Source organism: Malaclemys terrapin, chromosome 2, assembly GCF_027887155.1.
Source record: "Malaclemys terrapin pileata isolate rMalTer1 chromosome 2, rMalTer1.hap1, whole genome shotgun sequence".
In the NCBI taxonomy this organism is placed as follows: domain Eukaryota; kingdom Metazoa; phylum Chordata; order Testudines; family Emydidae; genus Malaclemys; species Malaclemys terrapin.
Genome location: NC_071506.1, coordinates 143,720,018 through 143,745,289, shown reverse-complemented (window position 1 = coordinate 143,745,289; position 25,272 = coordinate 143,720,018). Strand labels below are relative to the sequence as shown.

General features: G+C 58.8%; 1 protein-coding gene across 2 annotated transcripts in view; it reads right to left on the bottom strand.

Moving 5' to 3' along the window:
* Positions 1–390: 390 nt before the first annotated feature.
* The window catches only part of ZMIZ2 (zinc finger MIZ-type containing 2), a 45,109-nt gene continuing 20,227 nt past the window's right edge, over positions 391–25,272 (bottom strand). Inside the window, exons 2-19 of one of the 2 annotated variants that reach the window (XM_054018132.1) lie at positions 21,816–21,940; positions 20,296–20,413; positions 19,542–19,744; positions 18,962–19,154; positions 15,629–15,892; positions 14,899–15,078; positions 14,372–14,437; positions 13,476–13,647; positions 12,733–12,874; positions 11,713–11,923; positions 8,955–9,060; positions 7,952–8,109; positions 7,567–7,634; positions 7,061–7,129; positions 5,707–5,954; positions 5,087–5,259; positions 4,176–4,430; positions 391–2,082 (exon numbers count right to left, since the gene is read on the bottom strand). In XM_054018132.1, coding sequence (XP_053874107.1) covers positions 1,975–2,082; positions 4,176–4,430; positions 5,087–5,259; positions 5,707–5,954; positions 7,061–7,129; positions 7,567–7,634; positions 7,952–8,109; positions 8,955–9,060; positions 11,713–11,923; positions 12,733–12,874; positions 13,476–13,647; positions 14,372–14,437; positions 14,899–15,078; positions 15,629–15,892; positions 18,962–19,154; positions 19,542–19,744; positions 20,296–20,413; positions 21,816–21,865 — 2,784 coding nt within the window. In that variant the 5' untranslated portion in view covers positions 21,866–21,940 and the 3' untranslated portion in view covers positions 391–1,974. The remainder of the gene's footprint in view (positions 2,083–4,175; positions 4,431–5,086; positions 5,260–5,706; positions 5,955–7,060; positions 7,130–7,566; positions 7,635–7,951; positions 8,110–8,954; positions 9,061–11,712; positions 11,924–12,732; positions 12,875–13,475; positions 13,648–14,371; positions 14,438–14,898; positions 15,079–15,628; positions 15,893–18,961; positions 19,155–19,541; positions 19,745–20,295; positions 20,414–21,815; positions 21,941–25,272) is intronic. The other variant, XM_054018133.1, reaches the window with a different exon arrangement.

Here is a 25,272-nt window from a genome sequence, read left to right as displayed (position 1 = left end):
TCTCCAGTCTGGACTGGCCCCACTGCACTGACTTCCCATCCCACCAGATTTCGGTTTGACCCAAATCAATCAGGATCACTACAACTTGGGATGCCGTTCCACTTAGCATCTCCCATGCTGCTTCAGCACTAAATTAGCCCATGTTTCTGGCATCTGCTAGCAGGGCTATGTGTAAACTGGACTCTGCATGTTCTTAGCAGAGGGCCAGGGTGAGGGGAGAGATTTGGAACCTGCCCCCCTCTACACTGATTTCTTTCTCTCTCTCTCTGGTGTTCCATGTTAAAGCCACTTCCCAATCAGAGATGTCTGGAACCTTCTCATCCCTCAACCTGCTCCTATCCTGATCTTGTAATACAAGTTCACCACTTCAGACCAACAGCACATAGGTGATTCAGTGAGCCCCACCAAAAAGAAATCCTTTAATATATAGCGATAATGAAACGGGATACACAAAACTAAACAGTCATCAGCACTCAGACACAGGACTCCGGCCTAAGAAATCCGGCCAGGGACAATGGTTTGGTTTTCCCCCGTCAGGCCGCCTCTGGGACCTGTTCTCCACCACACTGAATTCAGCCTTGGTTGGAGAGGGGCGCTGACTGGGGGTGGAGAGGTGGGGCGGCAGGTTCCAAAACCACAGCGTTTTGGACTGACTCTTTGCTTTGATTTCCGGGGCTGGCTGGGCATGTTCCCATCCTCGGCAGCCAGACCTGGCTTGGGTGGGACAGACATTTCGAATGTGAGGGAAGGGGTCCCGCTCTGGCTGAAGCAGCAGTCTTTGTGGTGCGGGTAGTCCCACATGGAATGGTCTATATTACAAACTAGGAAGCATATGCACATTTATACAGAGGACTCTTGCCCCGGGGCTGGGGGACCCCAGAACTAGACACCAGAGCGACCCACTTGCCTTTAAATATATTGGGTTTGTTTCCTTTAGTGTTTCTAAACTATGTACATCGTTGTGCTTGTAGATGACCCATCACCAGATGGAGTCAGTCTGTCAGGGTGTTTGGGGAACTGCCTGGTCTTTCTGACGGACCCAGGTTCCTTTGCTGCTGCTGCTGCTGCTGCTGCAGTCCCGGGGAAAGGAATGGAAGAGGCTTTCCAGACCTCCCACCCACTTCCACTGCAATTCATCATTGGCCCAACCCTGCTGAGCAGGGAGCGGAGGTGGATCTCCAAGCATGCTCCTGTGATGTTCTGACACTCCCAGAGATGGCAGGGAGCCAGAGCACATGAGCACTGGGGGGAGCCCTGAAGCCAACTCGGTGCTGTGCCCATCTAGGAGCTGGGATGGGTGGAGATGGCTTCTGGAGGCCTTCAAAGGCAATGCTGTGTCTGCTTCGCCAGGCCCTGGGAGTGAACCTCATACTGGGCTCCATGGCTCTCTGCTTTCCTTCAGCACGTGTCCCCAATGGCCTTAGGCTGTGCGGCAACGTACACAGAGGTGCCAGTCTCCATCCTGAACCTCCATGCACCCAGGCAGAGCTGAGCATCCTAGAGCCAGCAGAGGAAGCCAGGGGGAGGCTGGGTGCCACCAGCCCCATTCCAAGAAGTTGCTCCCCTTTGTTCTTCTCCAGCTGTGGTTTGTAGGACACCTCCAGGGCCAATCAGTGAGGCCAGTACACCCAGCATGTTGGTGACCTGGCACGTTAGCATAGCCCGAGTGCGTCTGTGTCACGGAGGCTCCAGGAACGGTCTGAGAGGGCCATTTCCATTGCACGGGAAGGATTCCCAGAGCCAGCTGCTCCAGGGTCCCTTTTGTGGGGCAGGTTCTGAGAGTTCAGACAAGGGGGTTATTGTCCAGGCCAAAGTCCTGGGCTGCCTCAGCCCTGGTCCTTACCCAGTGCAGAGGAGAGGCGCGTGTCTGGGAAGCTGTGGGATGGATGAGTGTGGAGGTGCCTCAGGGCGGAGGCAAGGACAAGGGCATGGAGGGCCTTTGGGCCTGGTGGCTGCGTTCTACCGGGGATGGCTTCAGTTGTTCTCAAACAGGGAGAGCAGGTCGTCGTTGCTGTTGTTGGGGAGATCTGGTGGGCCCAGGTAGGAGAGCAGCTCGTCGGGGTTTGTCAGTTCGGGAAGAAGCTAAGGGCAAGAAACAGAACGAAATTACTAGGGCACCCTGGGCCCAGAGAATGCCACGCAGGAGGCCCATAGCCAGCAACAACCCGCTCAGCGCCCTGGGGAAAAGCCAGAGCCGAGGGTGCTGCTCTGGACAAGGGGAGAAAGTAAATGGCACAGTCACAAAAGAACCCAGGAGCCCTGACTCCAGCCCCGGCTCTAGAACAGACCCCTAATCGCAGGTGACCTTTCCTCTCCATGAAGCTAAGCTCCGGGCTATCCCCTCTCCACCCTTGCATTGCCACATGGAGAGATCAGCTTCTGATCAGGCACACCACTAGACTCCAGAATTTGGGAGCTGCCCTCCAGCCCTCTGTTGGGGCCATACCATGACCTCCTCCCCAGGCTACAAAACACTACCCAGGACGGGACGTTTGGCCCCATCTCACCCAGCCTGGCATGTCAGGCGACAGCTGGTGCGAGGGCCCAAGGCTGCCCAGAGAGCTGTGGTGAGCCAGTGTTGCCCAGTTTGCTCTGGGCATGGCAGTTCAATGGATTTCTTCAGCCTGGTTTTGAAAACCCAGCAGGAGTAACTGCTAGCTGAGCACCTATGGAGCAGAGGGGGATGGGCTGGGAAGAAGGGCTGTAGCCTCCAAGTCCCTGCCCCACACAAGCCATGTGCAAAGGTTACCGGTTTTGGTCAGCCCCCAAAATAGCCAGCAGCTGCAAACTCTCCTGCAGGGAGATCAGGAGCCAGAGGGTGGGGGCAGCCTATTCCCCCAGTGCTGGGACCTTCCCCACTAACACCACGGTCCCCATGTCCAGTCACAGCCCCCTGGGAAAACAATGCCAGCTCCCAGCAGAGAGGGGGCAACTTGATCTAAAGCTAGATCAAGCAGCTGATGTGTTTGGCAGTCCCTCCCCGGCCAGGGGCAAGGGAGACTCCCAAGCCCCGGGGGCTCCTGGTTCAGAGCGAGCTCAGAGCGACTGTGAACAGTGACATGTGGTGCTGCAGGGCTGGGGAGAACTGGGTCCCCGCTGGGGCACGGATCTCTAGAGCGATGACGCGTCTGGGGCAGGCAGAAGCCAAGAGCTGAGCCCCACGGTGCACTAATGAGACACCTGTGCAGCGGGGGAAGGCGACAGGAAATTCCAGCTGCTGTAGATGGTTCTGGGTTCAGCTGGCTGGGCAGAGTGGGATTAGCGCTGGCTGGAGGCCTGAGACAGCGCAGCGCCCAAGGGGTGGCAGCCTCGCCAATGACAGGGAGGTCTCTGAGCAGACATAGGAAGGGGATGCACAAAGGGAAAAGCATGAGGAAGCACTGGCTATGTGCATGCCTCCTCTTCCCCCGCCCCTCTAATGCAGCACCAGCCGAGTGGACCTCAAACCCCTGACCTACTGCCCAGAAGAGTCCGACAGGGGGATGGGATGGGGATCAAGCCTCATTCCCAACCCAAGACGATCTGTGCCCCAGCCCTGAGGCCATAAGTCCTGCAGCCAGGAAGCCTTCGGGGAAGCCGGTGGGAGCCAGACCACGTGGAGAACAAACCATACCCTCCGCGGGAACTGTGTGGCGAAGGCACTCGACTGCACTCCCAGAGGGCGTGGCTCAGAGTCTCACACCTCCAGCTGCTGTGTTGCAAGGTGGGGGCAGATCCATCAAGCTAGGGCAGTTCAAGGGGGTCGGCCATGAGGCTGGCTGCATCGCCGCTTCACATACCACTGGATCTGAAACTGACTTGCCTTAAGTGGCGCAGGGGAACTTCGAAGAGCACATGTCCCTGCAGCCCTCCTGCCCTGAGCATGTGGGGATTTTCACTTCAATAGCAGGGGGCACTGAGCTGGGCTCTTTGGCACACAAGTTTCTCAGACCCCATCCCCAGTGAGCATGGGAGCCAGGTGCCAGTGGGCTCAGCCAGTAATGGGCCCAGGCACTGTTGGCTAATCACAGAACTGGGCCTCAGTCCGGAAGGTCCCTGCAACTAGTGCAGACCGGTGCCTCAGGGCTTCCCCTGCCCTGCTTAGAGAAAGAAGATTCAGTGCGGGGGGGAGTGCAGCCCCACACACTAGTCCCGGAGCTGGGCAGCGCACACTCAGGAGGAGTCAGGTTACTTACATCGAGGGAAGGCTCTGGCCCGTCCCCAGCTCCCGGCATGCCCGGCTGCCCCACCATCCCAGACCCAGGGTTAAAGGCAAGATCCCCTGCATGCGCTGGACCCCCGGATCCCGCCTGCCCAATGGGCTGCCGGGACTGCGGGGGGGGAGGGTTCCGATGATGGAGCTGCTGTCCCGACTGGCCACTGAGGTTGGGGTTATGAAGCCCCTGCTGCACAGGATTGTGGGATGGATCCATCCTGCCAGATGGAGGCATCTGAGAAAGAGGAAGAAAATCTGGCGATGAGAAACCATTCTCTGAGGTGTGGAGTGGCCAGGCCTGAAGCAGGACCCCAGCGTCACACCCAAGGCCATACCGACACCCAGAATACACGCCTGCCCTCTTAACACCCCCACAAACATGCCACTGACATACACCCTGCCCCACACTCCCCTCACAACCACCCGTGGCCCTCATGGAGCCTGGTATTTTACAGCTGATGTGAACAGGCAGAATGGTACCCCTGCATTCCCATCTTCCCGAAGAGCCTGCCACACTGCCCCCTGTGGGGTGCGGGCCGCGGCAAAGCGCGGTGCTCTCTCACTCACCAACTTCTGGAGATTGGGCCCTGGTTCTGGCTCTCCTGCACCAGATGGCAAATAACCACGCCCGCTTCAGAAACCCACCAATCAAAGGACAGGATGCTATTGGGCAAGGCAACATGCTGCCAAGCAGCCTGGGCATATCCAGTGAACCAGCTGCGAGCTGGCACAAACACTAGTGAGGAAGCGCAGCATCCTGCCAGCTCCACTGCTCAAGGGCCTGGGAGGAACAGCTCCCACAGACAGAGGTGGGGTCACCCCAGCCACAGGGAGAGCACCCCCCTCCCACACACACACAGCCCTTGCCCCCTCCAGGGAAGCCCAGCTGACCTGTCCAGTGATGGAGGGAGCCGGTGGCTTTTCGGGGGTCAGGAGGCTGCTGGGAATGTCCGATTGGTAGGAGATGGGGGGAGGCCCTGGAGTGAATTCGTTTAACGTTGGGGTGCCGGGGTTTGTGGGAGGGAACGAGTCCGGGAAACTGCCGGGGCCGGAGAAGCTGGAACCTGTGAATGGAAACCCTGTCAGAGCAGAACCAGGTGTGCCAGGGTGGGACGGGGAGCTCTGAGGAAGGACACCCATGGGCAGTTCCCTAGGAATCCCATCACGAGCTGCTGGGCACACTCAGCTCCAGGGCGTCTCCCTGCACTTCATCCAGCAGCAGGGTCCTCTTGGCCACCCTGCCCTGCCTGCTCCCCCAAAAGGAAGCCAGTGGAGACCCCTTCTTTGTCCCTTCCCTCTGGTCAGAGGCCCCCGTTCCTGATGCCTAGCCCATCCCTCCACCCAAAGGCCCCATTCCCTGCTCCTTGCCTGCCCCCTACCTGAAGGCCCCATTCCCTGTCCCCCAACTTGAAGGCCCCATTCCTTGCCCCCTTGTCCGTCCCCCTCCCCGACCTGAGACCCTCTCTCCCCTTCCCCCCAGCCCAGAGGCCCAGTCCCCCCCAGTCACTCACTCTGGCTGCTGTAGTCGCTGGTACTGCCGCTGGTGGGCGGGGGCTGCAGGGGCGTGAATGGTGAGGAGCCGGGGCCCAGGGCGGCGATCATCTCCATGACATTGGGCATCACCATGTGAGTGGGGCTCATGGTCCGGCAGCGCTTCAGCACAGGGCCGTCCTGCTCCTCCTTGATGTGGATGTCGGGCTTGATGGGTACTGGCTTCCAGCTGCACGTGGGGTCGATGGTGATCTCCTCATAATCGGAGCTGGGTGGGCACAGAGGGGCAGGTCAGGGCGGGCAGAGCTCACACACCTGCGGGGACTGCCAGGGCCCCTGACATCAGCCAGCCTGGGGCAACCAGGCTATTGCTGCAGCAGCCCTGGGCGTGGCAGCTTTCCAAGAGAGGTGAGGAAGGAGCATGGTGGCCTGCATCCTGGCAAAGCCCTCCAGAGACCCCTGTCGCCTGTGCTGGGAGCTGCTCTGGAGTCGGCCTCTCCCTTCCTGGGGGTGGGCCGGACCTGTTCCCTGAAGTCCCTGGGTTTAGCTGGGCAGAGGAGTCAGCAGAGCAGGGCTGGCATGATGAGGGCTGTGGGAGCAGGGCCGGCAGGGGGCTCTGTACAAGGGGCGGCTGCAGGCAGGGCCCAGCCTTCCCAGCCTCTAGTGCTGGTCTGTCCTGTTAGTCATGGGGAAGGGCCAGTTCAAGAGCTGCAGGGACTGGAGCCCTCTGTCAAGGTGCAGCCTTCCCCCCAGTCTGCCCCAGGCTGTGCTGGAGGGACCCCTCTGGCGGTGGAAGAGGAGGGGTGTCCAGCGCTCTCTGCTGAGGCTGCTAAGATGGGACTTTTAGCTGGACACACCCAGCCACTGCCTGAACCCTGCACTGGGCCCTGGGGACAGGCACAGCCCAGCACTCAGCTCAGTCTTGTTCTGGGGTCCCCCAGGAAAACGTATTGTTCCCCTCTCCCACTAAGCAGGGTCTCTGGAGAGCACTGCAAGGTGCTCTGTCCCACAAGGCACAGCTCTCCCATCCCTTGGGCTCCCACCCAGAGCTGTCCATTCCCCAGGAGTCCCTACCGACCCCACCCAAGTCATGTGCTGCCCGGATGTCCCTCCACTGCACACAGGGATTCCCCCTTCAGCCCCTCCGCCATCTGCCCTCTCCAGGGTGCAGGGGACGGGGGGAGGGCAGGGGGCAGGTCAGGGGTCTCCAGAGCAAATCCCCTAATCGGCCTGGCTTTTGGGGGGGCAGGTTGTGCCCCCAGACAGCCACTAACTCCACCAGCTCTCTCTCTCTCTGGCACACATCTGCCCTCTGGTGGCGAGAGGGAAACACAACAGTGCAGCACAGTGCGGGAACTCAAGCAGGGCACTTACTTCTGAATGTAGATCAGGATCCCCAGCATGTACTGATCCACCTCTAGTCCTTCCAGTAGGGCTGTTTTACTGAGGACAAGACAAGGGAGGGGTCTGAGAACGGAGCCCAGTTACACCATTCAGCTCCTCGTAGGAGCTGGGGACTCAAATCCAAAACAGCATCCACAGCCAGAGGAACCTAGTACTGCTCCCCTCCCCCCACAAACCCCCTGGGCCCTGAGAGTGGGTCAGAAAGCACTGTACAAAGGTGGATTGGTATCTTTATCCCCGTTATACAGAGGGGGAAACTGAAGCACAGAGAGGGCAAGTCCCAGGTCACCCAGCAGAAGAGCTGCGCGTAGGACCCAGTTCTCCAGCTTCTCAGCCCCCTGCTCTGAGCACTAGACTCTGCTACACTGGTGCCGCTCTCCCCTGCTCCGTGACAGCAGTTCAGCCAGAGTGTGAGGAGGTGGGGAGTGGGGGGCAGTCAGTCTGGGCTGCCCACTCCACAGAGCACGACCACTCACTTGCAAACAGGACACCGCCACGTTCCCCTCTCGCAGTTCAGCTGCAGGTAGGACTCCAAGTCGAAGCACTGAGCAGGGAGAGAAAGTGAGACAAGCAGTCACCCTGGTGGTTGGGGGTGGAGGGGGGAGAAGGCAGCAAAGTGCTGCCTCCAGGTGGCAGGGAGAGAGACAGCCCAGGCACTGGGCTAGCAGCCTAGCCTTACAATGTCCTCAGTGAGGGGTCTCCCACCCCTTCCCTGGAAAGACTCTTCTGCCGCCTGAGAGATCTCACTGCCATTCTGTCCCTTTTTCACTAGTCAGAGCCCTTTATTTCTGGTCCTCTCAGCATGTGCCTGAGCCCAGACGCCTGGCAGGGAGCACAAGCAGTGTGGGGCTGGGGTCTCACCTGTATGTGCCTGCAGTCATGCCCTCGTGCAGGGAGCTGGATTCTCCGGAAGGTGATAGGACACTTCAGCGACACCTTGATAGCTGTCTGCTCCACGCCGTCCTCCCCATTGGGACCTGGAGTCCCTGGGATCGTCCCGCTGCTGAAGTTTCGCTTTACTAGGTATTGAGAGGGAAAGGCCATTGAGAACAGCACCGTCGCTTCCTGGGGAGCTGGGCTCAGGCGGAGGAAGGTTCCAGGCCTGGGGAGCCAGCCTGCCAGGAAGCTGCACATCCCCTCACTCCAACCCCTTAGGGAGACTTGCTTCACATGGCAGGGCTGGGAGGGAAGACCAGCGGGGGGCTAGTTAGAGTGGGGGGGCTTGTGCAGAGTTAACAGGCAGTGTTGCGACCAGGCCTTGCTGCTCTTATGGGTCAGCTGGTGGCAACTCAGGCTGGGGGTGTGTGTAAGTGCTGGTCACCACTAGGGTGCCCCCTGGTGATCAAAGGCATGCACACCACCCCTGGTACAAGGAATTGGAATGTCAAGGGTCGGACGCCCAGATGTGTATGAACTGCACTAGCCCATTGCGATTGGCACCTGAGCCAGCAGGAGGGGAGAGCCCTTAGGAACACACCAGCTGGGCTTGGATGGGGGAGCACTGACTGGTGCCCTAATTACTAGCTCCTTGCCCTCCTCTTTGCCTTTCACCCGAGGATCTCCAAGCTCCTTAGTCACTAATTGACTGTGTGGCAGCTCAGTATCATTATCTCCATTTAACAGCTGGGGAAACTAAGTCACAGAGGAGGGCAGGGGCATGCCCAAGGTGAGAACCCAGGAGTCCTGACTCCCAGTCCCTTTCTCTAACTATAAGCCCACAAAGACAGAACCCAGCGCTGCTTGGAGTTCCTCCTTCCAGCTCCCATCCACAGCAGCTCCAACAGGAGCACTGCCCACAGGGCTAAGGCCTCCAAGCTCATGACATGTCAAAGGAGCCATCTTGCGGCCCAACGGGAGCACTCACTTTTGGTGATGCAGTGCTCGGCTGGTAGCAGGCGCTTCTTTATTAACCCTTGCAGCACTGACCGAACGGAGGGCCGGTGCACCAGCTGCAGGACAAAGAGGTGAGACTGCAAAGAGGAGGGGAGAGAGGTTAGCTGGGCCGGGAGAGGGCGAGCATTTGTGCATGTGCACAAATCAGACCAGCGTTGCCATGCCGCTCCCCCAGTGCCCCCAGGCTTCCATATCCACATCTATCGATTGCACCAGTAGATCCCCAGGGCTCTGCACAAGAATCCCAGCCAACAGGCTCCACTGAACTGTCTCGTTGAGCCTTCTAGTGTGTCTGGAGTCCCTGGCCCTTTTAAATGGCCACCCACACTCCTAATGACATGGCTATAGACTGTGTCCAGTATACGTGGTCAGGGCCACCCTGCATTTCATCCCTAAAGGCAGAGCAGAGCTTTCCCAGCTACCTGGAGGCTGAACCCAAAGCAGTAGTGCCACCTAGGATTAAGGTTGCTCGACACTTCCCATTCTAAGACCCCTTTTTTAGCTATTTATAACTTTGGCAAATGTTAACTGCTCAGGCTGAACTTTTCCACACCGAGAGTCTGCTTCAGGCTGCATTTTCTGGGCAAGTTTCAGCGAAAAGGGCTCAGCTGTTTCCAAGACCAAGACTAGGGAATAACACCTCATTTTGCCCATGGCCAAAAAACTCTTGCAAGCATTTCGCTGAGAAGCTCTAGCACCCCTATGCTTTGGGGCGGGGGTTAAAACATGACAAGGGGTTGCCCTCTGGTATAAGCAAAGTGCACAGGCAACCTACATTGAGAAATTTCCTAGCTTTTGAGTACCTGACTTTTCAACCTTAATGTTCTTTTCACACGAGGTGTGGGGTTTTTTGGTGTTGATTTTTTTTGGTTTTGTGGTTTTTACTGTAATATGCCATTGGAACATCCGACCAAGGGTTGGGATGAATTCTCCGTCACCGGCAAGGTTTCAATCACGATTGGCTGTTCTGCTAAAAGATCTGCTCTAGTTCAAACAGGAATTAATTCAGGGCAGTCCTATGGCCAGTGTTATGCCAGAGGTCAGCCTAAATAATCCGAGTGGTCCCTTCTGGTTCAATAAACTGTGAATTTAGGTTCTCTCTCATAGTCTGCTCCAGGGAACACAGAAATCCAATTCTGGTTCTTCCCCTCCCTCCCAGAGTCCAGGCTGTGACTTCTGGAATACCTGCCCCAGAGGTCAATCCACCTACCCCAGGATGCGCTGTATCTCCAGCGGATGGGGCTGCCATGCTGCTGGACTAGCCAAACTTGGTTAGTCAGGGCTAGATTTTCTGTTGGGGGGTGGTGCATGCTGGGAGTAAGGAACCAATTGGGAACCATCCCAACCATTAATAATCTTTTGCCCTTCTCTGGTGCCTTTAAATGGTGGAGCTCAACATGCTTTAACTAAGCAAGCCTGGAAGGTAAGTTTAGTGTGCGCATGGCTTAGGCCACACTCCTTCCCAGAGCTAGGAACAGAACTAAGGAGTGAGTTCCCATCTCTAACCATTACTCCACCCTCCCTACTAACGCCAGGGCTCCAGCTCAGGACTCCTGGATCTGACTGCTCTGCTCTAACCAGCAGACCACACTGTCTCCAATAGGCGAAGGTACGGGTGCTCCTCTGGGATGCTGCTGGATGGAGCATGTGGATGCTGTGAGATACAGGTGCCCTTGGGAGGCCATGCCCACATCTCCTGGCCTGGCAGAGATGGTGTGTGGTGTCTGGCCTCTGACTGGCCGTGGTCAGGAAATTGGTTTTTATTCCCATGAAAAATCTTGGGTTTTCGTCAAAAAAATGAAAACTAAAATATTTCAATTTGGTAATGCTGCTGTGGTGCCTCATAGGAGTTCAGGTGCCTCATGCTCTCATTCTCTATGGGCTGGACTTCAGTTTCTCCGCTTGATGAAGGCAGGTGGTGGTATCATGGGAGTCCCTGGCTGTGGTGCATCATGGGAAAGCGAGTCTGGCTCGGGAACCTGGCCCTTAGAGTAGAATGTTGCATAAGAGGAAAATGAACTATAACTCCCATGAGGTGTGGCAGCAGCATTGTCGAATGGAAACATTCAGCATTTGTTTCTTTGATGAAAAATCAAAAATGGAACCAGGCGATAGACCAGAGCAGATCTTTTAGCAAAACATCCAACCTTAATTTAAAAAATGTCCGTGATGGAGAATCCACCATGAGCCTTGGGAAATTGTTCCATTGGTTAATTACTCTCACTGGTAAAAATTTACACCTTATTTCCAGTCTGAATTTGTCTAGCTTCAACTTCCAGCCAGTGGATCATGTTAGACCTTTCACTGCTAGACTGAGGAGCCCATTATTAAATATTTGTTCCCCACATAGGTACTGACAGACTGTGATGAAGTCACCTGTTAGCCTTTTTGTTGTTGTTGAGCTAAACAGACTGAGCTCTGTGAGTCTCTCACACTCAGGCACGTTTTCTAATCCTTTAATCATTCTTGTGGCTCTTCTCTGCCCCCTCTCTAATTTATCAACACCTCTCCTGAATTGTGGGCACCAGAACTGGACACAGGATTCTAGCAGCGGTCGCACCAGTGCCAAATGAGCAGGACTGGGCCCACGGTGTGATATAACTTTACAACAAGCATGTGTGCACACATATACACACACACACGCTTGTGTGCATCAGGCAGGCTCTGTGAGCTTGTCAGTCCGTGCATGTACTCGAATCTGGGCAGGCAGGGGAGTGCAGGTCACTTACACAGCAGCAGGCGGTGACGGTTATCTGGATGGTGTTCCTCCCGGGCTGGCACACCTGCTTCAGGTAGAGGGGCTTGTGAGAAGTCTTGTTGTCTCCCCGCTCGATAGTCAGGGGCGTGGCATTGACACTGACCTGGACTGAGGCCGGCCAGTTAGTGTTCATCTGTCGGTCCTCGTGGTGGTAGCATTTGAACTGGAGCTCCAGGTCAGGCCTTGGGCAGGAGGAAAGCTAGCTGAATGACCCCAGAGAGTTCTTTGGACGGGCCGAGGATGGCGTAGAGGGAGATAGGCTAGGAGCCTGTGGAACAGGGACTCAGGGTAGCTCCAGGGCCAGGGGCGGGGCATCGGCCAGGTTCTCTCCATTGCCAGAGAGAAGGCAGGCAGGATGGGGTTGTGACTCAGCGGTGAGGATCCTAGCTATGAAGGGGCCAGAGGGCAGTGCCTTGGGGTGGAGGGACCAGAGGGTGATGGTTGGACTGGGGGGTGGACAAAGGAGCAGATGCAGCTGTGGGGAGGCCTGCCCCTAGGGGGATGCCAAAACTGCTGCACAGCCAGGAGGGCCAGGCCCCATCCCGGTGCCAGGACTGCCCCGGTGCTGGGCCAGGCTGCATCTCCACCAGCAGGTGTGAGAGCGGCCAGGCCAGTGTGACGATGACTCAGAGTCGTAACAAGGAATTTTTGCACCTGAGGCAAGGGCCAGCTTCAGGCTCTTCGGCAGCAATTCGGCGGCGGGTCCCTCCGTCCCTCTTGGAGGGAAGGACCTGCCACCGAATTGCCGCTGTCACCGAATTGCCGCCGAAGAAGCGGCGGTGGTAGAGCTGCTGCTGAAGCACCGCCGATTGTGGTTTTTTTTTTTCTCCGCCCCACTTGGGTGGTAGAGCTGCGCCTCTCCGCTTTGCGCGCCTGTGGCAAATGCCTCACTTGCCTCGCCCTTGTTACGGCACTGCGATGACCCCAGTGGGATGGGGGGGCCCCTGCGGGGTGAGGGGGGCTGCGAGCGGAGCCAAGGGGGAGGCCTCACCTCAGCATCAGCGTCTTGTAGACAGAGTCACGGAGCTGGAAGACGTGGTTGCTGACGGCCAGGTTATGCTGGAGGCGGAAGGGCTCCAGGACCACCCCGTCCCGCACAGGGAAGGTCAGGCGCAGCTCCTCGCACGGGTTGCCTGCGGTGGGGGGAGGAGGGCTCAGGCTGGGGGTGGGCCAGCGGTGCAGGGCCATGGGCACCGGCAGGCACCGCACCCGCAGCACCACAGGCACCAGCTGCAGGGGGCGCCAGGCCATGGGGCCGGCCTGGAGCCCCCTGCCCCTTCCTCCCCTCCCGAACATGATCGGGGGCAGCGTCCTGTCCTGTCCTCCCCTCTTTGGGTGGAGCCCCAGATGCCCCTCCCCCTCTGCTAGCTCCTCCCTCAACCTGATTCCACCTCCCCAACTGCCATGGAACCCCCAGTCCCTCAACGTTCCATCTGCCCCTTTAGGGGCCGTGCCCCCCAAGCTCCATCCCGGCTCAGAGAGACAGACCCCTGTGCTGTTCCCCCTTGCCCTGTGGGCCAGGAGCCGCCATGCCCATGTCTAGCGATGCCGCGGAGCAGCCAGGGTCTCAGCCCAGGAGCTGCTGCGTTTCCCCCTCCTCTGGATTCATCCCCTCAGCCCCACGCTCTCTGCAGCACCCATGGGTGATGGGCCCGGGTGCCCAGCTGGTGAGGAAGGCACTCCTCTGCTTCCGGCGCCCAGGCTGGATCCCAAAGTCCTGCAGATGGGACTCACCCGAAGGCGACGGGTGCAGTGAGCTGATGCTGGGCTTGATGTCTGTCAGGAAGGGAGACTTGACGTCCTGCCCTGGGGACATGTATGGCGGGATGGTGCTTCCGGGCGTCATGGGCGGTGTGGGGTTCCCGGGCAGCGGGGAGCTGGGGTAGCCAGGCATAGACCGACCAGGCTGCAGGGAGACAAACACAGCGTGGCCGTCAGAGCAAGCCTCACCCGGCCTTTGGAGGAACCCGACCTTTAGCATAGGGGGCACGTCCCCTTAGGGACTAGGAGGGGAACAGGAGATATGGGGGAAGTGGGAGGGAGGTAGAGGTAGGGGGCCTGCTCCTCTGGGCAGAGATGCCAAGGAAAGAGGGAGGCTGGGAGACCCCTGGAGTGCAGGGAGAGCTACCAGTGCCTCTAGAATTTACTTGGCATGCCCATGAGTAACCTGCCAGATGAGCCAGGGGACTCGGGGTTGGAACAAGCACGCCCCTGGGGCAGCACTGGGTGATAGCAGCTGGGGGGCAGAGTGGGCGGAGTTCCAGGGGACAGGACTGGCGGGAAGCTGCAGAGCAGGTGCAATACTGGTGGGCAGAGCAGTTGTAGTAGAGTGGACACAGTACTGGGAAGGCAATGCTGGGGGACAGAGGGGATGCAGGACTGGCAGGTAGCACCATCGGGGCAGAGAGGACACCATACTAGGATGGTAGGACCCGGGCGGCACAGCGGGTATAGTACTGGGAAGCAGTACTGGGGTTGGGGTGCAGAGCAGGTGCAGTAATGGGGCAGTACCAGGGGAGGCAGAGCGGACACAGAAACAGGGGGCAGTACTGGGTGCAGAGCAGGCCTGGCTGCCCCTTAGGTCCCAGAGCAGGGAGGTGCCAGGGCTGGCCCTCGGTGTGGTGACTCACCCCGTTCATGGAGGCCTGGCTGTAGCTGGTGAAGCTGGCATTCTGCCCATTGAACTGGTCAGTTGGCTGGGAAGAAGATGACCCCAAGGCACAACTTTAGAGGAGCATCCCAGTCCTCAGATTTCAGCCCTCCCCAGACCCACTAGACTGGCCTCCTCACCCCATCCTGGGGGGGCCTCATCTTGGGGTGTAGGCAAGGAGCCATGGGGTACGGGAGAGGATGGTCTTGGGGCTAAAGCTTGAGCCTGGGAACCAGGACTCCTGGGCTCTTTTCCCAATTCTGCCTTGCTGGCTCACCCCAGAAAAGCCCATTGGGCCCTCTCTACAATGGGGTTCAGCTGTGGGAGACAGAGGGTTAACTTCCCAGAAGCTCCTGGAGCAGGGGGCACTGGAGCAATTGGGGGTGAGGGGCAATTTTAAGACAATGTGCTCCCCCCAGTAGAGGCTGCCGTATCCTACCCCGTACAATGCCCCCCAACACGCTCCCCACATATAGTCTCTGCAGCATTATCCTGACAGTTAGGTACCTTGTAGTATGGTCCGGTGGAGCCAGAGGCGGAGAGGTACTGGCCCATTCCTTGCTGCATGGGCATCCTGTGGCCAGGATATGAAGGGGACGGGGCAGATGGCTGGGGTGCGCTGGGGGCATACTGGGCAGCTTGGGTGGGATACTGAGCCCCCTGAATGTACTGCTGCCCAGGGTAACCCTGAGAGGGAGAGAGAAGATGGCATCACAGCCCTGAAAGCAGGAAGAGCGGAACCCCCCATGCAGCCACCTCTGGGAGGCCAGCACAGAGGTGATGCATCGCTCACTGCCTAGCAGTGCTGAGCAAGACTCCAGAAGAGCCATGCCCACTAGTCGGCTGAGTCGCCCCAGTCAGGCTTGAAGCTGAGAGCTAGGAGCCTCGCTGAAAATGCTGCCTCACCCAGCACCATTGAGTGCCTCCACCCTGGGGGCTGGAGTTTGTGGGGCCTGCAGTAGCTCCCCCTCCTCTAGCCCCGGGGAACTCTCGGCTTATCACTTTTGGCAAGCTCAGGGTTAAAGCTGGGCATCAGGTTTCTCCTGAGGGGACAAAAGAGGTTCCAGAGCTGCAGGGCTCCCAGCCTCCCCAGGCAGGAGCCAGGCCCAGGACCCCCTCCTTGGGCAGCGGCAGGCTGGGTCCCAGCATGAGGGGTCACTCTGGGCTGTTTAATTGCAATGGGACACAAATCCCCTGCCCACTGGTCATGTCGGCCTCATCCCTGCTTCGTACTCACGTCACTGGAATATGCCCTCTTGACCCCCTGCCGGGGGATCTGCTGGCTCTGTGGGGGCCCGGGGTACCCATGCTGGGGCAGCCTCTGTCCTCCATACAAGGGGGTCATGCCAGGGGCCCTGGCGGGGTTCATGCTCATGGGAGACATTGCTGAAGGGCCCATCACGCCCCCCATGCTGGCAGGATTCATCCCAGTTGGCACAGTGGGTCCACGGGGGCCCGAGTGAGGCAGGAACTGGCTGTTAAATGGCTGCCCGGCCCCCATCTGGAGAAATAAGTAGAGAGATCAGAACCACTTGGAAAGGAAACAAAGCACATGGGGCACTGCAACAATTCCTGGTTCACACCCTAGCACTCAGCACTGCCGAGGTGTCCAGCACCAAACCCCATCACTGACCCCCGCACATCCAGCACCCATCACTGAAACACCTCCCTGCACCCATCACTGACCCCCCCCCCCCAATCCAGCCACATCACTGACCCCGCCACATCCAACCCCATCACGGACCCCCCCACACATACACCCGTCACTGACCCCCTCCACACCCAGCACTGAACCCCCTCACAACCCCAACCCCATCACTGACCCCCCACATGCACCCAGCACTGAACCCCCCCCCACATCCCAACCCCATCACTGACCCCCCACATACACCCATCACTGAACCCCCCCACACCCCAACCCCATCACGGACCCCCCCACACATACACCCAGCACTGAACCCCCCACATCCAACTCCATCACTGACCCCCACACACACCACCAACCCCATGACTGATCCCCACATACACCCAGCACCCATCATTGAACCCCCCCACATGCATCCCATCACGGAACCCCCCCATACACTCCCCATACAGAACTGATCACTGACCCCACCCACATATAACCCCATCACTGAGCCCCCACTGTACGGGGAGATTTTGGCAAACCCAGTAAAGTGTCCGGATCACTATTGCTTATTGCTAAAAGCAGCCAAGTCAGCAGGCCGTAAAATGGCCATGCAGCAGCCATAACATAACCAAGGCAGGAGGGGAGGGGGTTTTGGGTGCCACAGAAAGGGCAGCTTGACCCCGCATCCTTCCTGATAAGAACTGTGTTGAAATTGCTGATATATGCATTTTAGAAAAATAGGAAGCTTGTCTATATGTGCCCTCAGGAATGTGTCTATCAGGGCCTCAAGGCGTGCAAACTCTGGAAAAAACCACAACTGGTTAATGGATGATCAGAAGGAAACCTTTTGCTTGACCTTTGAAACTGCTTGCTTAATAGGTTTTCTTTAAGTGACATGTCATTGTATTATTAATGTATAAATAAGGGGGAAAAGTTTGAGGTAGTTGGACTCCTCAGGAGGGGCTCTTCAAAAACTCTCCCGCTGGACACATCTCGCGGTCCCCAGCGGCAGACGGAAGATTTGGCCAACGGAAGGCTGCTGCTGTGCCATTCGAGAGCCACACTCAGCTCCGGTAATTATCGCGGGTTGGGGGTGTTTTACTAACCTGTTGCAGACGTGTGTAAGTGCTTGAGACTAAGTAAAGTTTAGCTTTAAGTGAAAGCACTGTCCTGTTTGTGCTAGCCATCTATCGGTCGGATGGCCGTGTCTCCCCTGATTTATTTCCTGACACCACCTCGCACAGGGTAAAAGTTACCAAGAGCTCTGGGTTGAAAGAACCTCGGGTAACACCACGCACCCATCACTGAACCCCCCCATCCAATCCCATCATTTACCCCCCACATACACCCATCACTGACCCCCTCCATACCCAGCACCCATCACTGAACCCTGCCAAACCCAACCCCATCACTGACCCCCGCCATGCACCCATCACTGAACCCCCCCATCCAATCCCATCACTTACCCCCCACATACACCATCACTGACCCCCTCCATACCCAGCACCCATCACTGAACCCTGCCAAACCCAACCCCATCACTGACCCCCGCCATGCACCCATCACTGAACCCCCCCATCCAATCCCATCACTTACCCCCCACATACACCATCACTGACCCCTTCCATATCCAGCACCCATCACTGAACCCCCCCATCCAATCCCGTCACTGACCCCCCCCCACACCCAACCCCATCACTGACCCCCCCCACGCACCCGTCACAGAACCCCCCAAACAACCCCAACCCCATCGCTGACCCTCCTCACATACAACTAGCACCAATCACTGAACCCCCCACACCCAACCCCATCACTGACCCCCCCCACGCACCCGTCACAGAACCCCCCAAACAACCCCAACCCCATCGCTGACCCTCCTCACATACAATTAGCACCAATCACTGAACCCCCCACACCCAACCCCATCACTGACCCCCCACATACACTCGTCACTGACCCCCCTACGCACCCATCACTGACCCCTGCATGCACCCATCACTGAACCCCAACAAACCACATCCCTGACCCCCACATACACCCATCCCTGAACCCCCCCCAACCAACCCCATCCCTGACCCCCCACATACACCCATCACTGACTCCCTCTACACTCAGCACCCATCATTGAACCCCCCCACAACCAACCCCATCACTGACACCCCCACACACTGCCAATGCCATCACTGGCCCCTCCCCCCCTTCTCTGATCCCCCCACACCGACCCCCGCTGCACCCATCACTGATCCCCCACATCCAACCCCATCACTGACCCCCCCCCACAACCCCACACACACCTCCAACCCCATTACTGACCCCCCACATACACCCAGCACCTACCACACTCAACCGCATCACTGACCCCCCACATAACTTGTCACTGACCCCCCCCATGCACCTATCACTGATCCCACCAAATACACCCATCACTGATCCCCCAACATCCAAACCCATCACTGACCCCCCGATATACCCATCACTTAACCCCTCCACGCACCCATTACTGACCCCCCACACCCCAACCCCATCACTGAACCCCCACATAGACTCAGCACTCATCACTCACCCCCCCACACATGCACCCAGCACCCAACTCCCATCACTGACCCCCCATGGGCATCACCTACCCCACCCCACACATACCTACCAGTGCCAGAGCACCCATCTCCTCTCCTACACATCTATTAGAGCTGGGGTTCCCACCAACCCCAACACCCTGCTTCTCCACTGGGGCACCCAGCACAACCTAGCACCTATCACCGCCAGGCCCCCAGAACGCCAACACTGCTCCTGTCGATGCTGAGGCACCTGTGCACCATCCCCAGCCCGTACCCACCACCGGGACTCCTGGGCCCCAGAGTTACGCCAACACCCCATTTAATACTACAGCCTAGTGCCCCCGGCCTGCTAGCAGCTAGCCGGCCGAGGGGGCACATCTCTTACCGCTCCGTACTGGCTCAGCTCCTGACTCTGTTTCTCCTGCAGGGCGGCCACTGTGGCCGTGGCCGTGGCCGTGGCTGTAGCAGCTGCTGCGGCCACAGCGGCTGCAGCAGCCGCCTGGGTGAAGTCGGCTGGGGGCCGGCCCGTGTGCGAAGGGAGGCCCATGCCGCCGGGGCCATTGGGGCTGCCTGCATAACTAGAAAAAAGGCGGGGGGGTCACAGGGCCGTTTCTGAAAGGGCTGTGGGACTCCCACCATTGAAGGCCGTAATGGCGTTTCCTCCCCCACCCCACCATCTCCAGAAGGAGCCTCCATCCCATCCCAAGACTGGGCTCCCCAGTGCCATCAATGATGGTGGGAGGAGAATGGGGATGGCTCTTTATCTGGCCAGCAGGGGGGAGCACAGCACTGCAGTTTGTGTGGGCATGGGGTGTTTGAGGGTTTATTAGAGAGAATAGTTTCATTCTCCCATCACACCAGGGCTGCTCATGACCCTGAGAAGCCATTGTGCTCAGGAGAGCACTCCCACCAACACAGAGACTGGGCATGACACCATCCGAGCCATGCCAAGGCCTCCCCCTTACCTAGTGGTGAAGCCCGGCCCCCCGGGGTAAGTGCTACGGCCGTACATCCCCTGCTGCACGTAGCCCTTGCTGGTGGCCCCCTCCGGGAAAGGCTGCTGTCCCATAAACTGAGGCGAGTTCATTCCAGAGCCGCTGCCAGCCATGCCGGGCATCATGGGGTTTCCAGAGGCGTTTCCCCCAGGGCCCATGGGGTTTCCAAAAACCTGCACAGGAAAGATCCCGAGAGAAGTGGTGTGAGGGGGTGAGAGAGGCAGCCCCCAACCCCAGGAGCCCATCACCATACCCCCTTAGCCAAGGGGCTGCAGCCCAAGCCCCAGCAGTGTGCCTGGAGTGGGGGAAGGAAAGAGGGGGATGGAGGGGTGAGGGGGGCTGGTGGAGGAACATGTGTGGGCACAGAGTTGGCAAGGGGCGGTGTTTGTGGGGAACTGATGGAGTGGGGGTGGTGTGTGGGGGGAGATGAGTTGGCAGAGGCAGAACGTGAAGGGCTGGGGTTGGAGGGAAGGGAGCTGGGATGGGACATATGTAGGGAGCTGGTGTGGCAGGGACAAAGGGTGGGGAGAAGGGATTGGCAGAGGGGAAGGAGGTGGGTACGGGTCCCAGGACAGGTCTCAGGGATGCTTTCCCTGTGGCAATGTTTTAGGGGCTCCCAAAAACACCGCAGCTCTGGGCAGCTCTCTAGACCTTGACCTTGCCATGCCATGCCCAGGGGACCCCCAGCTGTGTCCCCGTGACTTGGGGAGGTGGCCGTGGGTACCTGGCTCTGGGACGTGTTGTTGCTGACGCCCCACACGGTGGTTACCACGGAGAGAGATCCTGCAGGCTGATTGGTGCTCTGTTGCCAAGGAACTGACTCATATGCAAATGAACCATCACTAGAAAGAAAACAAGGCCATTAAAAATCCCTTTGGGAGGTTGGTGGGGGCGGTGGTGCAACTGGACAGACACATGTGGCCAGAGCTGGAGGCATCCATGGCCGGAGAGGGGGCTCCGGTGGATGGGGAGAAGTGGGGGGAAGGAAAGTTATTTAAGGTAAGCACCAATATGGACATGAACCAATGAATATAAACTGGCCAGAAACAAGTTTAGGCTTGAAATTAGGTGAATGTTTCTAAGCATCACAGGAGTGAAGTTCTGGAACAGCCTTCCAAGGGGAGGAGTGGGGGCAAAAAACTGAACTGGCTTCAAGACTGAGCTTGATAAATTTATGGAGGGGATGGCCTGATGGGGCTGCCTACAATGGCACGGAGCCGATCTGCGACTGCTAGCAACAAATACCCCCCACACCCAGTGATGGTACACTTGATGGGGAGGGCTCTGAGTTACTACAGAGAATTCTTCCCCAGGTGTAGTAATCTGCCCACATGCTCAGGGTCGAACTGACAACCAGATTTGGGATCAGGAAGGAATTTTCCCCCGGGTCAGACTGGCAGAGACCCTGGGGGGGTTTCGCCTTCCTCTGCAGCATGGGGCCCGGGTCACTTGCAGGTTTAAACTTGTGAAAATGGTGGAGTCTCTGTAACTTGGGGCCTTTATATCAAGATTTGGGGACTTCAGTAACTCAGCCAGAGGTGAGGGGTCTGTTACAGGAGGGGATGGGCAAGGTTCTGTGGCCTGCCATGTGCAGGAGGGCAGACTAGATGATCATGATGGTCTATGAGTTTATCTATGAGTGTTGGGAAGAGCTGGGATGGTATCTGTTTCCAAGCAGGAGGCAGGGCCGGCTCCAGGCACCAGCTTAACAAGCAGGTGCTTGGGGCGGCCAAGGGAGAGGGGTAGCACCTGTGGCAATTCGGGGGCAGCAGGTCCCTCACTCCCTCTAGGAGCGAAGGACCTGCCGCTGGACTGCCACCGCCGATCGCGGCTTTTTTTTTTCCCCCCAATTGCCGCTGCCGATCGCGGCTTTTTTTTTTTTTTTTTGCTTGGGTGGCAGAAATGCTGGCAGGAGGTGCTAAGTTGGGGGGATCCATGACGGGGGAGGAGGCACTGAGTCTATGTGGGGGAGCAGGGACAGGGCAGGAGGCAACACAAGGTGGTTATCAGCAAGGTTTGTGTGGAGCTGATACAAGACACATCACCCCGTCCTCTGGTGCCACGTGGTGGGTAATGCTGGAGATGTGCATGGGGAGCTCTGTTGCTCTCCCCATCCCAGCCGGCAGAAGGGGTGATGGAGGACCCCAGTTCCCCATACATCTCCCTGGAAAGCCCACCCCCAAATTCCAAGGTGTGCCAGGGAAAGACAGACGGACTGACGGACAGACGAACAGAAACACTCACCCATGCGGCGTGGGCGGGAGGGATGGTTTCATTGGGTTCATGGAGTTCATTGGCTGCAGGCAGGCGAGTGGGCTGCGTGCTAGGTCTTCGGGAACAGCAACGGCTGCTGGGTGGTTCCAGCCGGACTGGGGAGGGATGGACAGAGCACCAAGGCATTAACACTACAAGGAGGCAGCAGCCACATGGAGTGTTAGTTCTCTAGGCAGGCTCTCCTGGCATGGGGCACTGCAAGGGGAGCTCCAGCTACTCCGGCCCTGGCAGAGGGCACTACCGGGAGCGGGGCAGCAGCACCAGCTGTGGGGGGAGCGCCCAGCTACTACAGCCCCGGTCTCTCCCAGCAGCGCCAGCTGTGGGGAGCGTGGCAGGAGTGGTGTGTGGGGAGACCTCTTCCAGCAGGGGGCACTGTAGGGAATGGGGCAGCAGCTCTGTCTGGGGGGAGCTCCCTGCTAGACCTGCACTGGGAATGGTTTTCCCTGTGAAAATTATTCCCGTTACATGTCAGAACACAACAGAGACCTTTCAACATTTTAATGAGAAAGCAGAGAGAGAGAGAGAGAGACCAAGCCCTCCCCTTCCCCAGCAGGCCAGGATTAGAGCACTGGTGATGGGGGGAACTCACATTCAAATCCCTCCTCCAAACTCAGCAGGGGAAGGAAGGGAACATGAATGCCTGAACCACCTGGCAACAGATGTCATCCTCAGCCTCCCCCTTCTCCACTGAGCACCCTAAGCACGTGGGCGCTTTGCTCTCCTGGGGGCTCTGTCTTCTTCCTCCCCCCATGCCCCAAGAAAGGCCATCCTAAACTGGAGGATCCTCTCCTGCCAGCCCCCCGCCCCCTGGGGCAAGCGTCGGTGACACTGATCCATTCCCACCAACACAAAAACGTTTCATCGAAAAATGGCCGCCCAGCTGGTATCCCTGCACAGTCCCAGGGCCAATGGGTGCCTAGAGCAGGCGCTGGGTTCAGAAAGCAGAAGTTGCTTGGAACCAAGAGCAAGACTTAGCAGACCCCCACCGCTCCTAGAGGGAATGAGGCCCTGCCAGAGCACCCAGGCCTGACTCCGGGAGGGCACTCATCCCAGGGCTCGGGGTGGGCATGGAGGCAAGCACATGGGTCAAGGGGTCACTTCCAATTCAGCAACATGCATGCTCTTAATTCATCATTCCCCCATATCTCCCTCCCCAGCCCCCTGCACAGACAACCCACCACATAAAAGCACCCCCCATCCCACACCCCCTGCAAGCACGCACACACACTGGGCCTCGCACGTATGCGCCCTGCCCACAAATAAATGCCCTATGCGCATGCAGCCCACTCAGATGCAATCCCGCAGACACCCCCGCAGACACACAACCCCCATGGACACCGCAAATACGCCCACTGCTGCACAATCTGCCCGCTGCCACAACCTGTCCCCCCACGATTGCTCACACAGCCCCCAACCCCTCAGCACCCCCACATTCCCTGACACACAGTGATGCCCCTCTGCCCAGTGGCTGAGGTGACAGGGCTTTGCCCGTATTGGCCTGAGTAACCCTTTCCCCAAAGTGCTAATGCTCTGCCACCTCCTTGGGGGTCCCTGGGGTGGCCCCACGCTGCCCCTAGGAGACCCACAGGGCAGTACTGGACACTGGGCCATGGTGGCAGGGGCTGTGATTCAGACAGGGCTGGGGAGAGAGCAGGGCAAGGCTAGGCAAAGAGCCGAGGCGCTCGCCCACCTGCTCCGCCCCCCACGTCTGCTCTGCCGGCTGAAGCCCCCTCCCACTGGCCATGTTTCTCCACCCTGCTGCACCCCCTCTCCATATCAATGGAGGCTCCCACGCAGCCCCATGACATCTCATGAGCATGATCAGGCAAGGAAGGTATCTTTATCCCTGGGTGGCAGAGGGCTGTGGGGAGGGAGCTGTCACCCAGGGAGGCTGGAGCTCAGCCAGGAATGGCACCCTGGAGTCCTGAGTCACAGGTCGCACCCGCCCTCCTCCCGGTCCATCCCTGGCACCCCACAGCCTCCCCACAGCCTTCCCAAGGCCAGGCGGGGGCGGACCCTGGCGCCTTGCACGGTGTTTGCGTCCCAGCCCTTTGGTCGGGTCAGATAAGGTGAACCCTTCAATTCAGTTCAACCCCCTTAGGCTGGCCCCCTGGTCTCACCCGTCCCCTTGTATTGGGCCCCCAGAACTCCTCTCTTGCCCCCCCCAATGACGTGCGGAGGCTCTCCTGAGGGGAAGTGGTCACATTGGCTCGGCAACGCCAACTACGTTAGCTTCACAGCGCAGCCAGCAGGAACTTGGCGTCCTGCCCAGATCTGGCAAAACAAGGTCCTGGCATGCGCGGGCTGGAGGGCTGGCCTAGTTTCGCTGGGTTAACTCTCCCTGGCCCACAGCTCGCAGCCGGTGGCATGACACAACCAGAGCAAACCCACAGCACCTGCCGTCCGGCTCAGGGGCCACTACGCCCTGGGCACAGCAGGCAGGGGGAGAAGGTCTCTTTAGGAAACGCCCTCTCCCAGGAGGGGGCTCTGTCGGGGGGGGGGGGGGGGGGGGGGCGGGGCAGCAGCGCTGGCTGTGAGTTGAGCTCCTGGCTACTCCATCCCTGATCTCCCCCAGCAGGGGGTGCTGTAGGGGTGGGGCAGGGCACTGGCTGTGGGGGGAACTCCCAGCTACTCCAACTCCAGCCTCTCCCAGAGGGGGGGCCGTGGGGGGTGGGGCAGCGCACTGGCTGCAGGGGGAACTCCCAGCTACTCCAGCCCCAGCCTCTCCCAGCAGGGGTCACTGTGGGGAGGGGCACTGGCTGTGAGGGGAGCTCCCAGCTACTCAAGCCCCAGCCTCTCCCAGCAGGGGGCGCTGTGGGGAGTGGGGCAAGAGCGCTGGCTGTGGGGCTCCCTGAAACGTCCCGTGCCCAACGTCCCCGCATGCAGCAGCGTGCCATCCCAAGCACAGTGAGGAAGGAAAGCGTCTCCGGCTGGAACAGTCCCGACCAGCTCCTGGATCCTGTTTGCAAACACGAGGTGGAGCCAAGGCCTCCTGGCGGGGAGCCGGCAGCGCGGGAATCCGGCACGGCCCTCTGGAGCAGAGGGGTGGCAAGGCGGGGCAAAGGCTGCCCTCCCCCTTTGTGCCTGGTGCTGGGGGGAAAGGGAAGCAGGCCTGGGGCTGGAACAATAGCTGAAGCCCTCCCCTCCACCCAGCAGCCTCCACCTCTCAGCCATGGAGCACCAGAGCAGGGGAAACAGTAAACCCTGGCTCCCTGCCACCGCCCGCTTCCCTTGTGTGCCGGAGACAGGCCTGTGGCCAGAACACCCCACACCCCAGTCAGGGGCTCCCGATCCCCGTGGGGAGCCTGGGATCCTGCCTCAGCAGAGACCTGTCTGCCAGCTGCCCCTCCACCCGCTAGGGGCAGGGGCATCCTCTCCCCATATGGGCGGTGCCTGGCTGAGCAGACAGAGGAAGCCTGTCTGGAGC